The sequence below is a fragment of the Hyperoodon ampullatus genome, assembly GCF_949752795.1.
Source record: "Hyperoodon ampullatus genome assembly, chromosome: 3".
NCBI classification, from domain to species: Eukaryota; Metazoa; Chordata; class Mammalia; order Artiodactyla; family Ziphiidae; genus Hyperoodon; species Hyperoodon ampullatus.
The window spans coordinates 36,129,890-36,145,909 of NC_136916.1; the positions used below are offsets into that span (position 1 = coordinate 36,129,890).

Sequence of the window (16,020 nt, forward strand, 5' to 3'; positions counted from 1 at the left end):
ACTCATCAATTCAGCAGAGACCCCCTGTATCCCTATTTCACAAGTTCTTCCCTCCCCACGTGAAATAAATCACTATTCTGAATTTTATGTTTATCAAGGCCATGCATTTTTTGGTACTTTTACTACATACAGATGTGTTCCTAAACAATATATTGTCCTTTGTGGTAGTAATGTACTGCATGTTTTAAAATTTTATATAAATGGCATTGTAGAGTATGTGTTCTCTGACATCCTGCTTCTTTCACTCAGTGTTTATGAGTCATCCATGTTGATATGATTAGCTTTATTTCATTTACTTTTACTTATATACAGTATATTCCATTGTATGACTAGACCGTAATTTATCAATCCACTCTCCTGTCGGTAGGCATTTAAGGTATTTTATTGGGTTGGCCAAAAAGTTCGTTCAGGTTTTTCTGTAAGATATTGTGGAAAAACCCGAAAGAACCTTTTGGCCAACACAATATTTTATTTTTGCAATTAAAAAAATTATTTTTTTATTTTTGCAATTTTGAATAACACACCTATTGGCATTTTAAATTCCTGCCTCTTTTAACACGTGCGAAAGTTTCTCTAACACATTTCCCTGGGAGTGGCATTCCTGGGTCATAGAGTATACATACCTGCAACTTAACAACATTGCCAAATTGCTCACCAGAGTAGCTGTACTTCAAGTCAAGAATGTTCATGGCACCTTCATTCTTTTTTTTTTTTTTGGCACCTTCATTCTTAATAGTCCAATTCACATTGCCAATCTAGGAGAATGGGGAAACAAATATGGTATATCCATACAGTGGAATAGTACTTAGCAATAAAAAGGACTTAACTACTGCTACCTGCAGCAACATGGATGAATCTCACAGATGCTATGTTGAATGAAAGAAGCCAAAAGTTTATATGAAGTCCTAAAACAGGCAGAATGAATCTGTGAGGAAAGCAGAATATTAGTTGTCTCAAGGAGAGGTGGATGAAGTGGGAGGAGGTATGATGGAACCCTTTGGGCTTCTGGAAGGATTCCATGCCTTGACATGGGTGGTGGTTACCTGGGTGTGTATGTAGGTAAAATACATCAAGCTGTATACCTAAGATTGTGCACTCTGTGTACTCTCTGTATGTGGGTTGTCACCCCTCAATTTAAAAAATGTAGAAAACAGAAGCCACAACCAAAGTGGCTGAACCAGTTTACACCCTCACTGGCAGTGAGCCTGCTACTAGGATAGTGAGACTTTTCATTTTGCCTATCTAGGAGGTGTGAAATGGTATCCTACTATGTTTCCCTGGTTATTGGTGAGCCATTCCCATCTTTTGCCCATTTTTCTATTTGCCTCGTTGTAAAGTTCTTATATATTTTGGAAATGAGTCCTTTGTAGATCATGTATTGCAAATATACCTTCTTCCAGTGTATGACTTGTCTTTTCAAGTTTTAAACATCTTTTGATAAACCAAAGGTTTAAATTCCAATGTGATCAAATTTATCAATTTTCCTTTATACTCTGTGCTTGTTGTTCTATATTTACAGAATTTGCCTGCACTATGAGGTAATAAAAATATTCTCCTAATACTGTTTTCTAAAAAAATTTCCAAGTAATGCTGTATACATTTGTATTTTTAACCCACTTAAAATTTACATTTGTGTACGATGAAAGGTGGCGCTGATCTACTTTCTTTTATCCCACTTAAATGGGCAGGAAAAAGAACAAAGAACATGGTTTCTTCTGCACAGAGCTTGGCAAAAGCCGAGTAGACACTATGTGCTCACTTTACCTTGTGGTCTTGAGTTCCTAAATGAATCTCCCTTTTGATCTTTTCCAACCAGGAAAATTATTTTCTCCCTGCAGTCTCTTTTCTTCGTTTAGCTCTCTGCCTGCTGTGGAGGCACTGAACACCTGAGCATATAAAAGAATACAGGGTCCCTCCTAGTACATGCATTTAAAACTTAGTCCAGCCAATTACAGTTACACTTAAAACCTGTATTGTAAATCTGGGGCTTGACTGCAGAGATGGTGCCAGGCATAGCTGGGCTCAAAGCGTATTTGTTGACTGGGAGAATGGATAATGCTGCCTGTTTGTTCCTGCTACTTCTGCCAGTGACCAGCTGTGGGGACCTGACCAAGTCATTTAATGCCTCCACCTCTGCCCCTTTCCACACCCCTCCCTGTGGATCATGGACATCTTCTAGTCAGGGGTACTGTTCTTCCTGTATAACCTGCAAGCCTGGCCAAGTCAGGGCAGGGAGACAGGACTGACCAAATACATGACTGTATGTGCACTCAGCCACCCCTTCCTTCACTGTCTAGTGAGGGCTGGGGTCAGTCAGAAAGAAGTGCACATATAAGGGTGCTGGACATTTTGTACTTAACTGGTTAAGGCTTCAGGCTCTGAAGCCAGAAGACTGCCTGGGTTTGAGTCCTCACTCTTCCACTTCCAGCTGGGAGTTGTTGAGCTAGTTACTTAACTTCTCTGAGCTTCAGTTTCCTTGTCTGCAAATGGGTTAACATAGGTAAAACACTGAGAACTGTGCCAAGCACATAGTAAGTGCTCAGTGAAGAGCACTTACTATTACCTGCAACAGAAAGTTTAGGAAGAGGGATTTTATGCAGCAGAAATTTCTGTTCCACGTCACCTGAAAGATCATTTTCTTCTGGCTGGGAGTTTTAAAATATGAAAGAGCTCCTAGATACTGTTCCCTTGGGCACTATTCCAGGTTTCGGATTCTTATCTTCCTCAGCTTTGGGTCAAGGAAGAGAAAGGGATGGAAAGGATGAGCCGCATGAGGCCCCTGGACATGCTGGGCTTGACGCTTTTAATTTGAATTAGTGACCAAATTTAAAATTAGGAAGATTTCACATTAAAAAACAAAACAAAACTTCATTTCCAGCTTGTCTTGAAAGATCTGGCTGGGCTGGGACATCATTCCTGCACTGTATCCATCAGCTAACTGCCCTTTTAGATGTGCCTTGGGCCTTCTTGGTGCTGTCATCCACCCTCACTTGGCTCCTGGGCTGTAGGTATTTGGGTGTGGCACCCCCTGAGAGGACAAGCAAGATACACTACTTCCGATGAGTTGTCCTTTGCTGTTTGTGGGCCAGGGTGAGACTTGTGGGTGGGCTGCTCCTAGAGAAGGAAGAGCCTCAGGTAGGGCCTGGTGTGGGAAGGTTCCAGGGAAGCTAAACCAGAAGGTGTGGTTTCCTGGGCAGCTGAAATGGGCCATCTTGAGGAGGCAGGGCAAATGGGTAGGGGGTGCCGGGGCCCCGTCTTGCTCTGCCCCTGCAGCCATCACCTCTCTGCCCATGACCTCAGCAACCCAAGGAAGCTCCTGAATGGGGATATTCTTTGGATGGAGATTGGCCAACTCTCATTGTAACACTGGGTCCTTCTGTGGACTTCTACTCCAGCATCTGCTGTTTTTTTTTTTTTTTGCGGTACACGGGCCTCTCACTGTTGTGGCCTCTCCCGTTGTGGAGCACAGGCTCCGGACGCGCAGGCTCAGCGGCCATGGCTCACGGGCCCAGCCGCTCCGCAGCATGTGGGGTCTTCCCAGACTGGGGCATGAACCTGTGTCCCCTGCATCGGCAGGTGGACTCTCAACCACTGCGCCACCAGAGAAGCCCCCCAGCATCTGTTCTTACCCTCACCTTCTCCCATTACTGTAATACTCCTGCAATAGTAGGCTAGACCTTGCCTTCCTCTCCTTCCATTGCCTCTGCGCTCCCTCCCCCTAGCCATTAGATCCAGGCCAGCCTCACCAGCCTGCAAGGAAGGCAGCAGACTTGTCCTCTCAACTGCCAGGAAGAACCTTAAGCATAGTAGGTGCTTTATAAAATAGTATTATGATGATGAGGTAACACATGTACAACACTTGGTAATGCTCAACAAACGCTGATTCCTTTCCTCCCCACCCCAATCTCGTTTCCCCCTTTTTTCTGTCAAACCTCTACTAAGTCTCTAGTAACATCTCAAAATTTTGAGACCTGATACTGCCATTCCCCTGTTTACAATTCTTAATAGTTCCCTGCTGTCTGCAAAATAAAGGCCTTTCACAAAGTGGGCCCAAGCTTCCCTCCTGCGGTATCAGCACGCATTATCTTCCATCCTGGGCAGACTGAGTCACTCTCTTCAGTCCTCTTTCTCAGTCTTTGCTTGATCTCCCGGCCTGGAACACCACCTCCGCCTCTGTGTCTGACTGGGGCTTCCGGTCCGCTCCCGCTCCGGCTACCCTAGGACGCCTTTCCTGACAACAGCCCAACCCACGGTGGTCTCTCTCGCCCTGTGACCCCCGCTGTCTCTTGTCCCCTCTCCGAGAAGTTTCCTATTGCAGGCTGGAAAGAGCGTCGGAAGCGGTTTCCCCAGGTAACTGTGGTGCAAAGAGGACCCCTGGTGTCTTTGGAACTTTCCGGAATCCCCAGACGCCCGCGCACCCCACTCCCCACCCCACCCCCGTTCCAGCACACGGAGCAGCCAATCTAGAGTGAGCGTGCCTGCTGGAGGCTGGGAGTGAAGGCTCGGACATGGGCGCGTAGGGTGGGTTCTTGCCCTGGAGTGGTCCTTGGAAGAAAAGGAGCGTGGACGCTGTAAAGACGGCTTTACTGACAAAGCACATGGCCGCCCCGTCGCAGGGGCTTGTGAATCGCGTCCTATTTCATAAGGGTTAAACTGAGGCCCCAAAGAGGTAAATGACTTGACCAGGTTAACTAGGTGAGTGGCATGCTCCACTTGGTCCCCTGGCCTCCTGTAGGGGTGTGTGTGTAAGCCGTGGCCCGCAATGGCTGCAGCCGCCGAGCCCGCCTCCTTTCGGGAGCCTGGCTCCGGGTGGGCGGTGGAGCCCTCCGCCCGGCCTGCTGGAAGGGCGGGGCCCCGGGCGGGGCCGACACAGGTGCTTCGCATAAGGCCGGCGGGGGGGAAGGGGCGGCTCCGCGGGGCTTTATAAGCGGCCCCGGGTGCAACGCTGTGCGCGGCTTGCTGCAAAAATAGTGCCCACGTGTCTGCGCGTCCCTCGCCCCGCCGGTCAGCCGCCTGCCGGCCGGTCCGTCCGTCCCGCTGGGCCACGCCAGCCCCATGGCGTTCCCGCTGGTAAGAGCTGCTCGCCGCCCGCCCGGGCGGGGCTGGGCGGGGCCGCGGTCCGCGCGCAACCTCGGCCGGTCCGCGCGCAACCTCGGCCGGTCCGCGGTACCCTCCTCTCCCGCCCCCACCCGTGCGCGCAAGCCCCGGGCGGGGCGCGGGTCACGTGCCCGCGAGCGTGGGGCCTCGTGGAGGGGTGTGTGGCGAAGGGGGGGTAGGGAGCCTCCTCGTGACTCAGGGCCTTTGGGCTTAAAGGCGCCGCGGCCCTCCGGGGGCGGCCGGTGGGGCCTCCGAGCTGCGTTGCAGACGCCCGTTGGCCTCGAGTGTCTGTCCAGACGGGAGCAGACCGGACGGAAGGGCGCCCCCGCGTCCGGAACATTTCCTTTTCCCGCAGCCGTCGCACGTGAGAGCCTAAGCCACCGGCGCTGGGAGCTCATGCGCCTCGCAGCGTCCCCCGCGAATCTCGTTCGTACCCAGTGGGCAGCGGGGGAGGGCGGCGGGGCGGGGAGGGGCGGGGCTGCTGGCGGCGTAGACCCTTGCGCGGGGCCTCGGGTCAAGGGAGAGCGCCACGACGGCAGTGGGCGCGTCTCCTTTAAGGCGGAGGGATTAGGCCCCTCGTGCCGGCCGCGCGCGCTTCTTTGGCCCGTGAGGTCACGTGGCTTCACACGTTTGTTAGGCGCAGGAGCTAGAGTTCTGGGGCGGGGTTGGCTAGGTAGGGTCGGGCGCTGGAGGGTGGCCGGCACGTGCAAAGCGGCTTCGCGCTGGGGAGCCCCGCGGCTCAGAGGTGGGTTCTGGGGGCATGGGCGGGGGTCCTGCAGGCCGCGGAGGTGCCCCAGGCGTGGAGCCGACCTAAGCCGCGCCAGCTTCGGTTTTCCCCACCCCGAGTTCTCTGATAGCGGAGAAGCGTGCGTGTGGCCTTGGCTTTGTCATTCTCTCAGCCCAAGACCGGACCAGGTTCCCAGACTCGGGTGGGGGGTTGGCGCGGGCCCAGCGCTGGTCTCGGGTTTGTTGGAGCAGTGGCTGGGGGCACAGCCTGGTTGCTTCGCTTGGTCAGCCCGCCGGTTAGAAAGGCCTGTGCCTGCCCTGAGCCCCCGGGGCGGGGAGTGGCGGGTATTCAGACCAAGAAAAGGTTACTCACCTTTGGTTGTCCCACTTGGCGTCATTCCCTGGTTTTTTCTTCGCGTGGGTGTTGTCTGTAGTCAAGTCGACCCTGAGTTTTTTGCGTCATTCCCAGAGGACCCGGGCAGGCCAGGGTCCTTGTAAGTGGCCCAGCGCCGCCCACAGGACTGAGAAAGCCCGAGCGGACACTTGCGCTCTGGAGCACGTCCTCGCGTGCACGGGTTATTTTTTGGTGGCATTTTGCACAGTGCAAGCGGTCCTGCGCTAGGATTGCGCTCGCGAAGCAAGTGGGAAGCACGAAGACTCCACGACAGCGCTCAGAGCCGGGGGTGCCGGCTGTGACCCCCTCCCCCACCCCACCCCGCAGGCCCGGCTCTGCTTAGCGCTGCATTTCGTTGGCAACTGCCTCCTTTGGTCTCCCTGGCTACCGATCTGCTGCCTTGCTCTCTCGCTGGCACCTGAGTAAACTGCTGGGCGAGGGACGAGGGGGTTTGCTGGTATCCACAGGTGTACCGCCTGCCTCTGGTCTGCCCCTCAGGTGACGGTGCTGACGTGTGCCAGCTGGAAGTGTGTGTCTCCTGAGAATAGTTTGCACCCTTAGGCTCAGGTTCTGTTTGAGCTTAGGGACACAGGCTGGGTTAAAAACAAAAATAAATCGCAACAGGCGGAAGGAAACCTTGGAAACCTCAGGCTGGTGGTGGTTTTCCTGATTGGTTGATTGGTTTTTATTGTAGGTAGAAGGGAAGTGGACGGAAGTTCTGCTTCTGGAGCTCCGTGGAGCTCAGGGCTGTCGGAGCCCCTCAGGAGAGTAGAGTTCAGGGCTGACTGCGGGTCTTGGAGCGTCCTCGTTGCGCTTGTTGAGCTCGCTTTGAGCTGTACTGTATTCCCAGAACCCGTTGCTGCAGAGTTTGGCTTTTGCCACAGTGATGTAATTTAAACTTGAGGAGTGGTCTGGCAGTACGTGCTCGGTTTATAGAACTAGGATTAGGAAGTTGACTACCCTGTAAAGTCAGTCTTTATAGTATAGAAATACTTGCCATCCTGCCTCCCGAGGGTTGTCTTATAAACATCCCGCTGGCCCAGGCTCCCCTGTGGGGAAAGGGAACTGTGCCGGCCTCTACAGCTGGCAGGAGGTTGGAGAGCGAATGCGTGTGGCGAGTGCCCATGGAAACATGAGCAGTTTGGATTGAGCCTTAGGCACTTGGTGCATGAATGTTTCTGTGGTCTTGTCTTTCTTTCCTGTGGTACCAGTACCAGTGTCTGTGAGTCAGTAAGTGGAGGAAGGTGATAAAAGTAGTGCGACTCCACTCTCAACACCCAACTTGTTAAGAGGCTAATGATAATAGCTGTCTTTGTAAGTTTTTTCAGGGGTCACCAAGCTGTTTATTTTGTTTTTAATCCTTAAAATGGGTTACAAACCCAAATCCCTACAGGGGCCTGAGGTACCATAAATGAGTAAATGGAAAGAAAGTAAAGAAGAGTAGTGCCTACTGAACTACAGAATTTGCTTAAAGGAGAGCCAGTAGCTGGTTCTTGGCCATGCAAAAGTGTGGGCCCAGAGTTCATGGATCTTTGACTTCTTTCCTAGTTCAGCTGCCAATCTCTATTTTTACATGTAGCAATTAAAAAATTGGAAACACTGGATGGATCAAAGTCTCTGAAGACTGGATTCAACCTGAGGGCTAGTTTGGGGTCTTTGTCTTAAAACATCCCTTTTAGATTTCCTCCCTATTTTGCAGATGATGAAACAGGCTTAGAAATCAAGTCAGGAGGCTATCAAGTGATGAAACCAGTGTGTGAACCTAGGTCTTTCTGGTGCCATAGCTGAACCTATGGTATTATGTGTATTCCCGTATGTCAGAGGGGTCAAGGGATTATTGGTGGTGTGCCTTGTATAGAAATGCAATGGTCTATGGGCTGGTCACATTCATAGGCAAAGTGAGCCTTAACTGCATTGGAGGGAATCTCTGGTTGCTGTGGAAGTCAGTGTGGGTCTTCTGAGCGTTAGCACAGCAGTGTTGATGTCAGGAGGAATGTGCTGTGTCTATCATTCCATAATGTGTGTCAGAGCAGTTAGCTGATTCTGAGAGAGCCAGAGGTCTGGAGAAGTCAGGCTCCTCCCACTGTGGGGGTGACCCTCCCAAACCTCTGCACAAAAGACTGTCCTCTTTCAGGACAGTTAAATTTCAGCAACATTTTCCTTCGGAGACTAGGCATATTTGAAATTATGGTTTTGTAAGACCTGTGAAAGTAGAATGGGGCTTATTAAATCTCACCTTTCTTCTCTTAGCTAAAATTTCCATAATTTTGTCTTTTAGATTTCCAGGCAGAATTAATAAGGGTTTTAGCAGTATGTGGTAAAATCTGGGATAAGCTCCCAGGGCATAAAAGAGCCCTGCACCAGGACTAAGGAGCTGGGGTTTCATTCTGGGCAACACTTAGAATCTTAGCAGTGTATAATCCATGCTAGCAAATGTAAAGGGATATGTACCTTTATTTCTGTATCTTATTTCCAAAGGATTTAAAGCATAAGGAAGTGAAGAGCATATTCTGAGATGTTGTCAAAGGAATATTTCAGTGAGAATGCAGACTCAAATACACACCAGAAAACTTTTTTTTTTTTTTTTTACCTGTGGTCTGGGAAGTTTTTGGAAAGAGGGAAACTTTAAAATGTTACTTGTCCCCAGCTGCTGCTTTAGCTACCTTTACAGGCCAGGGTCTCAGCTGCGAGTTTAGTGTTTGTGAATTTGGTGAAGGGGAATCTTGAGATGACTAAAGTAGCTCTCTGCTGGTATTTTAGTGTTTATATGCTAGGTAATATCTGTGCAAAGTTTTTCATTCATTGTTTTCAGCTAAATGTTCCCTATAATTGTTAGGTGTTTGTTTAAAGGACAGATTGATTAGTGGGTAGTACTTCTGGCTTGAAGTTTGGGATAGAAATGCATACCAAACCCAGATATTAGTGTTTAGGCTGCTGTCTTCAGTAGTTAGTGGTGGAGGCAGTAAAAGAATCATGGGATCAAATAGCAAATTATTTTCTCTCATATGGAAGAGCTCTACTAATCCCATCCTGTTCTGCAAATCTGCTTTTCCTAGGCAGGATCTAAGCTGTACTGACTCTGGGGAGAACTTTCCAGAAAGCCTGGGGGTAGGGGATGAGGGATAGGAAGAGGGTTGGACTTAAGAGGTTGGAGTGGAGGAAGTTACATAAAGAATTTTTGCTTCTCTCTGTTGTTTGAGTTAAAACCAAGACGCATTGCTTGCACCCTTTCAGTATTTGGATACTGCTGACCCCGCCTCCTTTGCCCCACATACTGCAGCTTTGAAAATGCCCTTTTTCTTTCCTGCCATTGTTGGAGCCTGATTTTAGTTATACCTGTGTATGACAGCTTGTCATCTTCTGTAAGCACACAGATTCCAGATGTTGAAAGTTTTTATGTTCAAGATAGAACCCCCCAAAACAAGGCATTTTTCAGTTACAGTAAACTGGCTGAAAAGATTGAGCTAAAAAATACATAATATGTATAATATTTCATATTTTTCATAGGGAAATTACCTGACTTTGCATAAGAAGTCAGTATCCAAATTTGAGAGTGTTAAATTTGCATTGTAGACAAAATTTTCAGAGTTTTGTTACTGGGATTTAAAAAGACTCCTGTTAGGAACTATTTTGTCTACTCAATATATAATGTGTTTTTAAGTAACACAGGTGGGGGGAATATTCCTGATTAAATAGGGTTGAGCTTTGCTTTCAGCGGTGCAGAAGAACACTTAGGCATGGGTAGCCTTTGAATTCTACTTCACTTTTCAATATTCCTGTATGGTTAGAGTACCCTTTTGATTTTTAAGGCATTTTGTGATGACTTTCCTTGAGGTAATTGGAGAATTCCCAGAGGGCAGGTCTAAAGATTGATTTGTGTGCTAAAAATGGGTCACAGTTGCGTGTAGCTGCTGATTCTGGGAGTAACTTGACTATAATAGTGTGACTGGTTTCTTTATTCTTGGCCAGCATAATATGCTGACAAACGTACCATCCTAACAGGTTTAGCGCCGTGGCCTGAAGTTTTCTTTGATAAAGGTGTGGGAGTAGCTCTCCTCTTGTTGGAGAGCAGTTACCTTGAAGGGCAGGTTGGATTTCTTTGTGTCTTTTGACAGAACACTTAATCTCTTACTACTTAACACCTGTGCTCTCTGCATTCTGGCTTTGTGCTCCTGGCTTCTGGCTCTGACACCATCTGCCTCCTCAGTCTGCCCTTTCTCCTGAGACTTTTTTAAGCTGTAATTTTGGAATTGTTTTGAAGCTCAGGAGGTGTTGGAGACCTGTCTGCCTCCTAGGTATAACTTGGAGTTGACACCAAGCCCGGATTATAGTGTCTCAGTATGTTCACGGATGAGGAGAATTAAGCTTAGAACGAAAAATGGTTATTTATACAGTGAGAGGATGATAGAGCCAAAACTGGAACCCAGGTCTCTTTATTTCCAGACTAGTGTTATTTCTGGAATTCATGCAGCTTGCTCTTTGTTATATTGATCTCTCATTATCTTTCATTTTACTTAAAATTTCCACTTGGTTCATAAGACTCTGTGGCTTCCTAGTTTTTCTTCTTTTCTCTGGTCTTTTCTTGTCCTGGCACTCACAGGCTTCCTCCTCCTCCCCGTGGATGCCACATTCCTCGTGGCTCATTCTGTTGGCTCATTTTTGTTCTCTTTTACAGAGGGCCTGTGTGTTCCTATAGCACCAGGTCAAGTTTTAGGTTGAGCTCTTTTTGCCCTGATTGTTCTCAAGAACCATAGTTCTGATTAGCTTACTGAATGAATGTGTCTGTCTGAGGCATATTAAACCTAGAAGATCTCAAAACTACCAATTTCTTTCTTTTTGTCATCTTCTGGGGCTAATCTGATTCTATCCCTTCCACCCAATTACTAGTCAGTTTTTTTCTGACTAGCGTCTAGTGTCCTCTTGGGGGAAAGAACTGTGTTTGGGTGTTTTTTTGTTTTAATTTTTTTTTAACCCTGAAGGCCCCAGTACAGATGGATGCTAGGTAAATACGTACTTGTAGCTTTTGCTCGGAAACCTCTCCGCAGTTTCTGTAACGATAAAGCCTTGATGTGATCTAACTCTTGTCTCCCTTAACCCCTGTGTATCCTTTTGTCCGTTCTCCATTCCCATTGCTACCACTAGTTCAGGTCTCCCTTGGATGAATATTTCAGTCTGCTTTTCCTACCTTCCTCCTTAGTTATTCCTGCCAATTCAACACCTACCGCTCTGTGTGGAGCTGTGCCATAGTAATGGTCTTATTGTTCCCAGACACATTCCTCAGACCCACGGTCCTTGGGTCTTTTTTATTTTTGGCTGTGTTGGGTCTTTGTAGCTGCGCACGGGCTTTTTGTAGTTGTGGCAAGTGGGGACTATTCGTTGCGGTGTGCGGGCTTCTCACTGCGGTGGCTTCTCGTTGCGGAGCATGGGCTCTAGGCTTTAGAGCGCAGGCTCAGTAGTTGTGGCGCACTGGCTTAGTTGCTCCGTGGCATGTGGGATCTTCTCGGACCAGGGCTCGAACCCGTGTCCTCTGCATTGGCAGGCGGATTCTTAACCACGGTGGCACCAGGGAAGCCCTGGTCCTTGGGTCTTAATGGGTGGTTGTATCTCCCAAGCTAAATAGTGAGCTCTGGATGAGAGGGTATTTTCCTGTATCCCTTCTAATCCCCTACACACCTCTCCACGGAATAAATAGTGAGGTGTTGCTGATTAAATACAGGAATTTAAAAATTTTTTAAAATACAGGAATTTAAAAATCCAAACTTCCTTTGGATTTTTGGACTTGAAGAGGCTGAATTTGTCTCTGCCGGTCAGGAGCTTACGCCAGCTCCACCATCCTGCTGCTTTTCCTGCTCATATTGCCCTGCCTGAGTTTGGGAGGCTCTCTTAATGCTAAAATTTCTGAATGTGTCAGATGAAGCTGAGAACAGTATTTCCCTGCCCTTGTAAGAGGCTCCCCCCACAGCTTCAGAGTTGGCACAGAGCAGTTCCCTAACCTGGTCTTTCCTCTCCTCCTCTCTTGTTTTTCAGGCTGCCTTGATGCAGAAGGAAGAGGAGAGCCAGGCTGGGATCCTGACTTGAGTACTAGTGCCCTGTTAACCTGGTTGACTTGGGGAAAGATTTTCAGTTTTGCTAAGCATGTCTTTTTCTATGTAATGAGACTGAGATAAGCTCATAAATTTTTTGTGACGAACAAAAGAAACTGGAGGGTCTGGATGGTTGGTTATATAGGCCCTTTTCTTGCCCTCTCCAGTTGGACTTAGCTTCCTTTACCATCCCTCTTTTCCGGTTATTGAAGGATTGTCCTCCTCCCTATTCAAAGAGCAGTTTTGTGTCTTGGTGTCCATCTTCTCTCATACCCTCAGGACCTCTTGGTCAGTTGTCCCTGCCACATCTTTTATCTCTGTCTGTAAACATGGTCATCTCTCTCTCATGTTTAGACTTTTCCTAGTACAATAGCCCCTCCAGCAACTAGCCTCACTGGCTTTTCTTGGCTTCCCCATCAAGCTTTTGTACAGAGTAACCTGCGGTCCCTCCCCCCAGTCTTTTTTTTTTTTTTTTTTTGCGGTATGCGGGCCTCTCACTGTTGTGGCCTCTCCCGTTGCGGAGCACAGGCTCTGGGTGCGCAGGCTCAGCGGCCATGGCTCACGGGCCCAGCCGCTCCGCGGCATATGGGATCCTCCCGGACCGGGGCACGAACCCGTATCCCCTGCATCGGCAGGCGGACTCTCAACCACTGCGCCACCAGGGAGCCCCCCCCCCCCCCCAGTCTTTACTGTCTCACTCTTTATTCACCTCAAATCCTTGAGATCTGACATCATAGGATCCTCTTCCCTCTCACACATTCTGTTCTGAAACTCTTTTTAAAAGCAAATTCATTTTTCCCTATCAAATCTTACAGATGTTTCTTGCGCCTTTCAGGATGTTTGCATTCCTGCCGAGATGTTCTTATAAGATCTTTGAAAAGTACAAATTTGATCACCTATTCTATGAGGCAGTGGTTCTCAAACATTTTCATCTCAAGATTCCTTTATACTCTTAAAATTTTGAGGACATCAGGAGCCTTCATGCATGTGAATCATATATGTCAATATTTACGCATTAGAAATTTAAACTGAAAATAAATTTATCCATTAGTCATTTAAAAATAACAAATCTATTACATAGTAACAATTGTATTTTCCCAAACAAAAAAAAACTGAGAAAAGTAAGCATTTTTCTATATGTTTGTTAACCTTTTTAGTATCTGATTTAATAGAAGCTGGATTTTGTTGCCTGCCTCTGTAATCTCTTGCCATGTGTTGTTTTGGTAGATGTATATGAGGAAAATTTGGTCTCTCATAGACAGTTGGAAGAGGAGAAATATTTTAATAGCCTTTTCAGGTGATTTGGCTATTCCTCTTTGGCGCCAACAAGCGGTAACTTCTTAAAGGTTCCAGTTGTCCTTCAGTATCTATGGGGATTGGTTCCAGGACCCCCCCATGGATACCAAAATCCGGGATGCTCTAGTTCCCTATGTAAAATCACATAGTATTTGTTTATAACCCACGCAATCCTTCCATATACCTCAGATCATCTCTAGATTACTTATAGTACCTAATACTATGTAAGTAATTGTAAATACAACATAAATGCCAATTAAATAGTTGCCCAGTGCATGGCAAAATCAGCTTTTGCTTTTGGGAACTTTCTGGAATATTTTCCCCTAATATTTTTACCCTGTGGTTAGCTGAATCTGCAGATGAGGAACCCAAGGATAAGGTCCAACTGTAGTTGCAACATGAAATCTGAAGCCGTATGGATGTACTCTTCGTGCTCTGTTATGTTAAAATGCATTGGTCTGTCTTGCACTTTGGATGTCATCTACCCATGTCTGATTTTGTAACATCATGTTTTAATCATTTGACAAATGTTGGTTCACTGAGTTGTGCAGTATTGCAAATACTGGTTAATAGCACCACCAGTCTCATCAGAAAAGTCTTTTAAAGTATGGAGGAAGGTGTCAAGTTCAAGTGGTGGCAAATACAGTTTTTCCAGAATTCTTATTTTTTTCTTCCAAGTTCAAATTTTATCATTAGCAACAGATACTGACAATGATTTATCTTTTGGAACTTCTGGCTTACTTTGTTTTCAAGAGAATGTTTGCCAAATACCCAAAATTGATAACCATAGTATGTCAGTTGTTTCTTCAAGTATTACAAAAAATATTTCATGGGGAAAAAAAAAGAGGCTAATTATTCTTGAAACTCAATCACAAATACTTAAAAAATTTTTAAAAAAAAAAATTCTTATTATTTGGCTGTGTTGGGTCTTCGTTGCTGCGCGCGGGCTTTCTCTAGATATGGCAAGCTGGGGCTACTCTTTGTCGCGGTGCGTAGGCTTCTCATTGCGGTGGCTTCTCGTTGTGGAGCACGGGCTCTAGGCTCGTGGGCTCTAGAGCGCAGGCTCAGTAGTTGTGGTGCATGGGCTTAGTTACTCCGCGGCATGTGGGATCTTCCTGGACCAGGGCTCGACCCATGTCCCCTGCATTGGCAGGCAGATTCTTAACCACTGCACCACCAGGGAAGTCCCCTGTCTCAGAGAATATTAAAGGCATGTACTCAAGGGTTGAGATTTAATAAAATTTTTACTGTTTACCTAAGGACATGGTAAATCTGGCTTTTTCTGGGAATTCATACCATAAGGAATACGATAACTTTTGCTATAGTTTATTGGCATTGCCTTGATTTCTGCTAAGGTGCCAGATTTACCTACTCCTATTGCTTTTGTATCATCAGTGCAAATGTCATCACAGTGAAAAAATAAACTGATATCTTAGGATTATGAAAATAGTTTTGACTTCATGGACCTCTGAAAGGGTGGGTACACAGACCCTGCTTTGAGAACTACTGCCACAGAATAAGGTCAAGTTCCTTAGTTAGTGTATAAAGTCTCTCATCGTCTGACTTCAGCTTAGTGGCCAAGTTTGAGCCCTTACTGGTCTATTCCTTGAACTTTTAAAAAATTGGGTAGTAACATACATTCAGTAAAAGGCACTAGGGTTAGTGTATAGCTTGATCAATTTTTACATGTTTATATAGTTTTATGTATTTTTACTTATTTATGTTTATTATTTTTATATATCACAAATCAAGATGCAGAACATTTCCAACTCTCTGTAAGATTCCTTTGTGCCTTTTACACTCTATATCCCTCCCCCTCTCCACACACACACACACACACACACACACACACACACACACAGTTAAATACTGTTCTGATTTCTGTTGTCAACAGTTGGCTTTGCCTGTTTTTGAACTTCTTATAACTGAAGTCATGTAGCATGTACTCTTGAGTTTGGCCTTCCCCCCCCCACACACACAATTTAGTGTCTGTGAGGTTTCTGTAAGTTACAGTGTAGTACAGAAGTTTTGTTTTTGCTGTATAGTACTACACTAGAGATGTGAATAATTATTCATCTTACACATTACAGATGTGAACAATTTAGACGTACTTATGCTTATGGGTGTGCAGAAAAGAGTTAACATAGCAGGTCTCACTGCTGTCCTTTGGCTGGTGTCTGGGAACTTGCATTTTGAGTTCCCACCATTCCCAGAACTGGTAAGAATGATTTACTCTACATAAACTATATTAGGTTATAGTAAATCATTAGCTTTTTTTTTTTTTTTTTTTTTTTTTTTTTTTGCGGTATGTGGGCCTCTCACTGTTGTGGCCTCTCCTGTTGTGGAGCACAGGCTCCGGACGCGCAGGCTCAGCGGCCATGGCTCATGGGCCCAGCCGCTTCACGGCATGTGGGATCTTCCCGG

The 16,020-nt window shown here is 46.7% G+C and overlaps 1 protein-coding gene across 2 annotated transcripts in view; it reads left to right on the forward strand.

The window, feature by feature from the left end:
* Nucleotides 1-5,394: 5,394 nt before the first annotated feature.
* CPEB1 (cytoplasmic polyadenylation element binding protein 1) overlaps nucleotides 5,395-16,020 on the forward strand; it is a gene marked incomplete at its 3' end in the record, with an annotated part of 98,607 nt that continues 87,981 nt past the window's right edge. The window contains exon 1 of one of the 2 annotated variants that reach the window (XM_079701379.1): nucleotides 5,395-5,523. In XM_079701379.1, coding sequence (XP_079557505.1) covers nucleotides 5,494-5,523 — 30 coding nt within the window. In that variant the 5' untranslated portion in view covers nucleotides 5,395-5,493. Of the gene's footprint in view, nucleotides 5,524-15,766; nucleotides 15,815-16,020 lie in introns of those variants that run through there. The other variant, XM_079701380.1, reaches the window with a different exon arrangement.